The following is a 10,415-nucleotide window of genomic DNA, read 5'->3' on the forward strand; positions in this document are numbered from 1 at the left end:
ATCGCAGATCAAAATGCTAACTGAGGTATGAAAAGGACTTGTGGCATCACAAAATACTCGGATTTTTCCTAGAGTGTTACCAGCAAGTGTTTTAACCGGACATGGACTCGTATCCACCTTTGCGGCCTGTTTAGAACAAACACGCTTGGGATGACCGTAAAAACATAAAAGACTGTAAATATCATAAAGATAATGACACCAAGAAATATTAGTCCTAAATAACGACCCCCAAACTTTTCTGGGGGTCACTACCTAGGAAAACTCCAGATATTCTAATGGACGAAATTCCTAAACTTCATAAATGTCATTTTTTCAGTGTTGAAACATTGTTCAAATAAATGACAGCTGAAAACATGGAAAGTCAGACAGCATCCGGTGTACTCGTACTTTCGCGCCATATGTTGTGATGTATTTAAACAAATAAACATCAAATTCTGTACTGAATCAACAATACTATTAGTAATAACAAAAGGAATGCTATGACGGTCCTCATTTGCCTATGTAAGACTGATAAATTCAAGACAAAAAAAGTATCTCTCTCTCTCTCTCTCTTTCCCCGTAAGTAAGCAACATCACAGCAAAAGCTTTTGCCTTCCATTAGCAGACGAACATGAATCTCATCATTAATCAATCCATCGCCATTCCGAAATTCCTTTTCGGTGAGGCGATTCGTTAAATCCAGACAACTGCAACAGACATAGATCTTGAGGTTCCCTCACTGATCACTGTGAGGAAGTCATTCATTTTTCTGTGATCTTTGTGGGATTCAATAGAACGTTTTTATTTTCAAAACCCGATGGCAACATTTTCAATTTAATAATGGTATTCAGCATAAATGATTAATTTACAAGAAATAAAATGGTAAATTAGGCTCTGAGTTTACTACAGATCATTTGAATTGCAAGCTGAGCCCAAACAGGGACTATTTGCGTGAATGTAGCAATACTTTCAACAGTTGATTGAATCCATTTCAACTTCAATGTAAGCATCGTAAATTGAGCCTGGAGATAAACTAGTGTTTCTGAGTTCTCAGACTTTATCAGTTTTAGCTTAACTTCGCGTTACACTCAAGGAAACGAGAGTTTTGCAGAACTTCGTAAATGTATTCTTTGGAATAACAAGGAGGAAATTTCATTGAACGAGGAACACTTGAAAATAAAAAGCAAAATAAAAAACAAACTCAGTCTGATGACACACTGGAATATCAAAGTGAGTTTCTCTTAGCGATGATAAACTTATTCAGAAAAATTCTTCAAATATCCTATCATAAATGATAAGACGTTTTGTGAAACATACTTTTTTAGAGATAGAAATAAATCTCCAATGACAAAGAAGTAAAGAGAAGAAACAAATACAGAGATTTCTTTCGCACAGTTTTTCGTCTAGTTCCTGATGGTGATTGCGGTCTCTCTCTCTCTCTCTCTCTCTCTCTCTCTCTCTCTCTCTCTCTCTCTCTCTCTCTCTCTCTTATTTCAAGACCAAGGATCCAGTGCATCTGAGATACAGGCTAAGCCGGCGATGAATGATAAGAACCTCTTAGTCCGGAAGCCTCTGGGGCCAACCCGGACATTTTTGGTAACAGTTTTCTTTTCATATTGAGTGTTTCCATAGTTCAGACTATCGAATCCATGTGGATGTTATCATCACACCTTTGGGCAAATTGAAATAATCAAGATGGCGGCCGCAGCTAGAAAAACAAAAGATATATTAATTTCAAGTAGCATAAGTGTTTTCTTTTTATTAAAATACTAAATATATATATATATATATATATATATATATATATTATATATATATATATATATATATATATTATTATATCTTTTATTATATATTACATTTATGATTATCTATATTTACGTAGATATGTATTAAAATTAATGGAGTGAAGACGATGTTGACAGGAAAAAAGTTTCCTGGCAATGTACGGGCATTTAGAATTCCTACAGAAAAGCTTCTCCGTTCTGTATTTGCATCCTACCAGATAGAAATCATGGACGAACTCATTGCAGTGCTAGAAGAACTTTCTAAAAGAGCCGAACTGCCAGATTATGGGTTGACTGCATGATATAACCAGTTATGACAATGATGAAGTTTATCCGGAGTGAGCGAAAAAATGCCTGGTCACTACATATGCAAGCCATGAATGAAATGATGCGATTGTTCTTTGCTGCTGGCCATCAGAAGTATGCAAGATATGGCTTGTATCATCTGCGAAGTATGGAGGCTATGCCTGATATTGTCAAAAAGAGTCTCTTTGAAGGTCAATATACCATGCTTCATATATCTGGCATCTCCAATGGTGTTTGGACAGATATGGCCATTGAAACAACATACATCCGATATGGACATGACCTGTCAGGTATCATTGGGTGGATATTGAAACCTGAAAGTCTGAAAACCTGGGCCTACAGTTTTCATATTTACAACAGCCTCGTTACTGATCTAGATGGTATGAGAGAAGATGAAGTGCCAGCTCAAATGTGTCACAAGGAACGAATGTGTGGAAGGCTCAGAAATATAGAAATTCAGTCAGACAGAAAGTGGAACAAGCTATCTTGATGAAGGCCTTTTCACTTTAGTCACTGGATGTGTACTGAATGACCCTCAGATCAATGTGGACCAATCAGAAGACATAGCCAATGTGAAATGCAAAAGTATGAAAGTGAATGGCCTTTGCCATTTTACAAGACTCTCTCTAAAAGCATGACAACCATGGCCATCAGAAAGAAACAGGTGAAGATTGGGGACACTGAAATTTGTGATACAAAAACAATATATCCCCGAGCTATGGGCTTACAATCAAGTCCCAGAGCCCTGAATACTTCAGTTCTTCTAAGCCATGAACTAGCATTACATCCATCTTCAATATTTGATAAGTCTGGCATGTTAAGGGCAGCTATGGCTAAAGCTAGTTTGAAGAATTCTCTAAATGTTGAGGTGTCACCCAGAAATGTAGAAAGCCACATTGAAGCAAAATTCCTTGATGGATGTACTATCCTGAGGGTGGTAACATGGCCAGGGAATCCTGGGAGTACATTGCAAGACTTCGTAGATGCTTTCAGAAGAAACATTCACAGGGACCTGAAATCGTGTGATGTTTACCTTGATAAAAAATTGGTTAAAGTGAGTTGTATAGTATCTAATTAAAGGGAGATATGTTAATAAAGTGAAATAGCAAAACTGATAAAAAAGGTACTTCGATAACTAATGCAATATTTCATTGAAATAAGCATATAGGATGACAATTCCTATTAACGACATTTACAAGTGCACTATCTATACTAAAATGCATTTTGTATGGTTTTAGATATGATTATATATTATTGCAGATATATTCCAAACATTATCAAGGAGTCAACAAAGAGCCAAGGGTACTCCTTACATTCAAACACAGCTTCCACCTCAAAAAGTGCTTTTAACAGTGACCAAGAATAAAATGTAGTTTATTGATCTCATCTGTGAGGACCTGGTGGATCACAAAGCTTCCTACACCCCTAGAGTTGTTCATGGGTAAATCCATTATTCGTCATAATATGGAGACTTTGCAAGAAGAGGCTGATACTATCTTAGTACAGCAGCTAGCCCTTATTCAGCCTCAACGTTCATTTGTTGTAGCAGATGACAGACATTTTTGTGTTACTTGTACACTTCTGCCTTATAAAAGAATTCCCTAGGAAAATTTATATAATCTCACTAGTGCAAGGTATATCATATATTGACTTCCAAGCTGTAGTGCAAAGACATGGTTCATCTCTGTCAGATTTGTTACCAGCTCATGGGCTTTCAGGATGTGACACCGTCGGGGCCTACCTTGGAACTGGGAAAACTACTGTATTGAATATCCTAATGTCAGGACAATATCCACGAAGCTATCTTGGAAACGCTCACAAAAACCGGCCTGATATTATTTCACAGTGTACAACATTCATGTTGGCGTGCTGCAACCAATCTGGGTGTAAAATTATGAAAGAAGCACAACACACAGTCTGGGCATCAAAAGTTAGCTGTAGCAATTGCAAGTGCACTTAAGTTACAACATTGCCGCCAACAACAGAAGCATTTAGTGAAAATGTTGTATGATGTCACCTGCAAGTGGCAATCCGGAAGAATGCTCTATAATCACAATCTCCAAATCTAGTTCCCACAGACTTTGGATGGCATAAAGAAGATGACTTTGTTTCCTGTTAATGTTCCTCAAGGTGTTAAGGCTGGCCCCAGAGGAACTTCTCAAACTTATAAGATGTTCCTGTCATGGAGGAATGCCTTGCAGTACAAAGATGTCCTCTGTGTGTGTTGTGGTGATGAGTGTTGGAACAGTGAACTAAATGACTTTAATGATGACGGGGATGGTGATTCCAGTACATAATGTATAATTTTGTATTTTTGAGAACACATTTTTTTGTTTTTATTATAAGTCTCCATTTACATAAAATGTTGCAAAGTATACCCTTCAGTATAATAAGCATACAATTTGGAATTAAGAAAAAATTAAGATGATGGATTGACGATTGTAATAATGCAAGTTCTGTTTGGCAGCCATCTTGGGCGCCATCTTAAATATCTTAAATTGCCCAAGGGTAAGATGGCCACGCCTACCTGGGTATGACAACTTGGACCGTATAGTAAGGTAACATGAAGAGAAAAACTGTCTCACAATGTCCCGGTTAGGTAAATTTATGGGGTCCTGCACCCTGACTGTCTCACCTAACGGAAGAGTTCCCCCGAGATGTATTGATGAAAAATCGAGATGCCGCTGACAGTGAAGACGCGCAATGCACAATCACCACCCGTTGCCGATTCTTGCGTCGAGAACACACACACACGCGCGCGCGCACACGCACAACACATATGCACTATTACAATGACTCTACTGCCACAAACGTAAACGCACCACACACATGACAAGCACAAGCTTCGCTCTATTGAGTCTTTCTCTTGTCAAAGACATAAACGCTTCACGTTATTTATTTTTCTTCACAAACATGCACACATGTATGTACAGATGTACACTCAAACTATATACTATTGAAAACACCTAATCTGTTTGCTTAGATCTGAACTCCCGAGTAAGTAAACCTGAAAGTTCGTTACTGAAAACAACACATTCTGTTACACTTCTTCTTTCGGCACTCATGGTCTTGGTAGTTGCGACGCCAGTTTAATATATCAGATCAATCAATCGAGAGTTCCTCTTAAGAGACTGCAGCTTTCTGTTGTGAGTGTCATCCCAGTTGTTTTTCTTCCTTTTTTAGGCTGGTGTGTTTGGTATCTCGATTAATAACGAAGAAATAGCTACACTAAATAGAAATATTTTATCTCTTTTAAATCAAGTAAATAAGTCATCCGTATTTTAACTCTTTGTTTTAATGCTATCGTAATGAATTAAGGTAATTAGCTAAAATAGCAGTCCTTCGCACCGGAAAAGGGTTCAAACAAATAATATTTTTCACACTTTCAGTACAAATGGCATCTCGCTTGAAATACAAGGGACTTTCATTCCTAACTTTAACTCTGCTACTGCTGTTGACAACAGTGCCAAGTTGCAACTTCAAGTTCTTCCTACTTGTCTTATGCTGTACCTGAAAGATACCTATTAGATCCCAACGTCGCCTCAGTCTCACTCTTTGTTTTATTTCGGTAAACTTTGTGTAAGAGAAGTTGCTTTTGAGCCACATTTGTTATTGCAAACTAAACAAGAAATGTATCATCTTAGGTATACAGAAAAGATTAAGCAATGAAACAATATGTTTCGGTCCTTTAATGATTAGCAAAAGTTATTAAGGTGACAAATTCACCCAAAGGTTCTCTTCAACTTTGGTAAAGAAAAGGTCTTTCACTTCTGCATTTTCGTTCCCTGAAATTCCTTCAAATTTTTAATCCTGTTAAACAGTACTTCCATTCCCACCCATCCTCTCCATCTTCCAGACCCTTTTCAGAGTATCTTTTTTTTTTTTTAGTTCACATTTCCCACCTCCATCCGACTGAATAAAATTCGAGGCAGGCCTAAACCAGTGACATTAAAAGCCTCTCAAAAAGAGAAAGGGGAAGCAGCTGATGGGCGAGCTGTGTCGTGTATCTCTTGGACATAATATCTAAGATTTTTTTGTAGATGTAACTACAAATTTTAAATCTCGACTACAGACAGCACCCAGTCTATGAGCTCAGTGAGGAAAGTTATATTAGCGCAGCTACAAAAGTTGTGTAGCTAAAAAATTCCACAAGATAGTTACAAGAGCACTAAATTTTTTTTTTTTTTTTTTTTTTATGCAGCCATCAGAATACATGGAAATGAAAAGGGCCTCTTCTGCATCGCCTTGATTTTATCAAGATTTTCGTGTTGATGCTCGGGATTGCCGCCATTGACAGTTTCCTCATCATTTGAGGAGAATATTCTCGGTAAATGGACGTAATTATAGAAATGATAAACATGTTAGGAAGTTACTGCTAATCCGCTCCTTCAAGGAACTAAATCAGTCTATGAGTTAAAAAAAATCTGCTAGATCTAGATTCATGATCAGTCCCCATTTGACCATTGTAACCCGATCAAAATCTTATTCGTGTCGAAATGCCATCACTCTCAGACGAACCTCCAGAACTTAAAGGAATATTGAAGAGCTATCCGCTAGATGACTTCCAATAACAATTTAAAAACGAAAGTACTAGACCTTATCTCTGGTGGGCACATCTTTGAATTTGTAACATGCCAAGATTAAAAGCAAATGTTCAACAAACGTATGACTGTTTTGGGAACTAGATGATATAAATTTGAAACTAGAACTTTTTAATCGCTAATCAGGAAAGATATCAAATGTATTTACTTAGCTTTTCTAGGTTAGAGTTTGTTCAGTTTTAGTAAATCTTACCTTTCCCATGGAAATTACAGAAAGTGTAGAAACCCTTTCGCTTTATTGCTAGTAAAGTTTTTCATTCGTTTCAGAGCTGAAAAAGGACATCAAGGCAGAACCTTTGACGGCTTGCGTAGTGAAAGCGAATTGCATCAAATCAACTGCTTCAGGGAAAGTTTGTTGTGTGTGACTGTGTGACAAAAGCAAAAAACTTACCAATTGTTTATGTTAACTACTTGCTTATTTGTTTGTGAACATACTGTTATCTGAAAACAACTTAGCTACTCTACTGTAAATATCCAATCTATTGTAACATTACTCATATGATATTTATCTTTTGTTTACTATAACTATAAAACTGTAAATAAGTTAGTCAGTGTATATAGAAATTCTAAAGGAATAAGAATAAAGCACAGCATGCAGTTTCAGGAGTTTTATATTTCTACCAAAGGAAATCAACATGGTGGCAGCGGTGGGATTCGAACCCACGCCTCCTGAGAGACTGGAGATTTTGTTTGTGATCACGCATTGCGTCGTGTTCCTCATTTCCAAAACCAACGACCACAATATCATCAGCTACACAGTATACACCTCGAGGCCCCTCCAATGCCTCATTTAATTTTCGCTGAAATATTTCACTGCTCACCTTCAGCCCGAAAGGTAGACAAGCCCATCGATATCTACCAAACGGGGTAATCATTGTTGTTAACTTGCTGGATTCTTCATCCAGTCGTATATGCCAAAAAGCCTTTTGAACATCGAGTTTGCTAACTATCTTGGCATGTTTTAGACTTGGCAGTATATCCTCCAAAATTGGTAATTTGTAATATTCCCTTTTAAGAGCTTTGTTGAGTGGCTGAGGATCGATACATATTCTTAACTTTCCATTTGTTTTTTGAACGACTGCCATTTGACTAACCCATTCAGTTGGTTCAGTCTCCGAAATCAAAACTCCTCTTTTTACAAGAGAGTGTAACTCTTTTTGAACCTTTGATTTTAATGCAATGGGTAAACGTCGGCACGGTAATATTCTTGCTGGTAATGTAGAATCTACATTAATTTTAACCTCTCCAAGGTCACCAAGGTCGCTCATCTCATGGTCTATGTCAATTTTTGATACAAATGCTTTACCATTGACAAACACGAATCCCATCTCTTGACATGTCTTTGACCCAAGTAAACACATTAGGTCATTTGAAACCACAATGAAGGTTACACTTCTAATTTCATCAGTTTTGGGGTTCTTCACATTCAATGTCGTCTCGCCAATGGGCGAAAGCTTGGATTTATTCCACATGGCGAGTTTCACAGACGTTGGTCGCACTTGATCCCTTTTGACATACCTTTGACATATTGTATTCACGTCAGCACCCGTATCCAAATGAAATCTAACCTCGGTATCGTTTACAATTAGTAATGCAGTTAATCTATTTGAATTTTTCATTGCAACCGGTGCCATCCACATGTAATGATCGTAGCCTTCATCTTCCTCTTCGTTTTTCTCTTTAACAATTTTTACTGTTTTCTTACACACAGTCTTGAAATGGTTTCTTCCTTTACATGCTTCACAGACTTTTCCCCATGCTGGGCATTTTGATTTTTCAAATTCATGCTTATACCCACAAAATTGACACTTCACGGCATACCTGTCCATATTTTTTGAGTCCGTAAAATCCTTATTAAAGGAACCATCTTTAGTTTTGGTTCTCCAATTGTTCACCTTATTAACATTCTCAGAACCAACTTCGCACATCTCTTTAGCACAATTAACGGTTGCTTCATAATCCAAACATATCTCGACAGCTTTTTCTAAATTTAAGATTCTTTCTCGAAGTAGCAGCTCATGTAGTTTCCCTGTCACTGAAAACACAATTTTATCCCTTATCATTCGCTCTTTTTCTTGAAAATTACATTTATCGGCCTGAACCTTGAGTTCTATCAAAAATTAATTAAATGGCTGTTTGTATGTAATTTTCTAAAACCTGAAGGACTGTAACACTTCACTGGTACGAGGACTACAATACTCTTCTAATCTCATAATTACATCATCAGGATTATCTTTCTGCTCCTCTATTTCAAAATTAAATTGGTCAAATATTTCTACCATTTGTTGTCCTGCGCAATGGAGTATAATTGCAACCTTCGTTTTCTTGGGTTTAGAACTAGCTCCGCTTGCTGTCATGTAGATGTCCACTTGTCTCCTCCATTTTTTGAAAGTATCAGCAAGATTATCATCCAAGGGGTCTAGTGGTGGATGCAAATGAAACACAGATTCAGCCATTTTCTTCAGGAAAACACGTTTTGTAACAATAGTCTGCTTTCTTTTTTTTTTCCTTTTTTTTGACATACAGAACTCGAGTACCCCATAAATTCCAGATAGATTGACTTCAGATTGCAGAACAATAAAAAAAAAACTTACCATTAATTTTTCTGCTATTCAGTGCATCTGTGTTTCAAACACGTGTTGTCGAAATGAAATCAAGTGTAAGTTCTCATTCTTGCATCTATCGGTACTTTATAATATATCTTTTATTTCTTTCTATCAAGATAACTTTCCTATATTTCAATTCAGTCAACATTTCTTTCAGTATGACATTCATCTCGTTAAAACTTGTGCATTTTGTAATATCTATAAATTCAGTGTGCCCATTTTAGAAATAAAATTGTCACGCAGTTCAAAATTTATCATCGTAAACAATGAACGTCTGAATCCCGCAGTAACGGATTGCTGAACATTCTGTTCGAAAGTCTGTAAACACCAATTGGTGGGAGGAAAATTGTTTTCCCTAACTTTGAGTTTGAACTTCAACCGCGTTAGTGTTGCCCTTGAAAATTTTTCATACGCGTTTTCATCGAGAAACTTCTCTTTTATTTTGGTAAGCTGACTGAAAAAAAAGACAAACCCTTCTATTGTCTTTGAAATAGTGTACATTTTGGTATGAATTTCTGTAACAAGATTATTCATGTTAACATATTGCATAAATAAACATGAGGAAGCCTTTCCACTCACCCCATCTGGAGTTGGTCTGCTATTTCCAATAGAGTTTAGTTGTCCTCATAAGTGGATAACTTAGTAAAACATTTGGAAATCTTCACTATTTGTTACTGGGGGAGGGTCGCCTTCCATAGAGATTAAAGGGTACGGACAAGATATGTTCGTTCTTACATCAGGGAGAATGTAAGACTACTTGGGCAAATAAGCCTCCTTGCAGCGTATGCATTATCTTCAAGTCTTTTATTTCTTGGGACTGGGACTCTGACTCACAGAACATCTTGACGACATCAGCAACTAAGAGATCTTTCTATAAGGATAAATATCACATTGTAGATATTACGTATTTATAAAATTCACATAATTTTATATATGAAAATATTCTGAATAATTGACTGGGTATGTTACCGTTATATCTAATAATGAATAATGAATTTAAATCTAGTTCCAAGTAAACATTTCCTTACTTTCCTGACCAATCAGTACAGTACTAAGTATTCATCCCTGGAAATTAATTAAGGGAAACCTTACATACAAAGCAAAGCTTCATCATGAGGTCTTTGATGTTAAACAGA

General features: G+C 36.8%; 1 protein-coding gene across 1 annotated transcript; it reads right to left on the reverse strand.

The window, feature by feature from the left end:
* Nucleotides 1-7,290: 7,290 nt before the first annotated feature.
* LOC135226214 (uncharacterized protein K02A2.6-like) lies at nucleotides 7,291-8,601 on the reverse strand. The gene has a single exon (XM_064265656.1). The coding sequence runs from the start codon at nucleotides 8,599-8,601 to the stop codon at nucleotides 7,291-7,293; it is 1,311 nt and encodes a 436-aa protein (XP_064121726.1).
* Between the last annotated feature and the right edge of the window lie 1,814 nt (nucleotides 8,602-10,415).

Source organism: Macrobrachium nipponense, chromosome 14 (genome assembly GCF_015104395.2).
Source record: "Macrobrachium nipponense isolate FS-2020 chromosome 14, ASM1510439v2, whole genome shotgun sequence".
Lineage (NCBI taxonomy): Eukaryota > Metazoa > Arthropoda > Malacostraca > Decapoda > Palaemonidae > Macrobrachium > Macrobrachium nipponense.

What these genes read in the sequence shown, in the direction of transcription:
- LOC135226214 (XM_064265656.1), bottom strand. Translation starts at nt 8,601, where the DNA reads ATGTGCGAAGTTGGTTCTGAGAATGTTAATAAGGTGAACAATTGGAGA.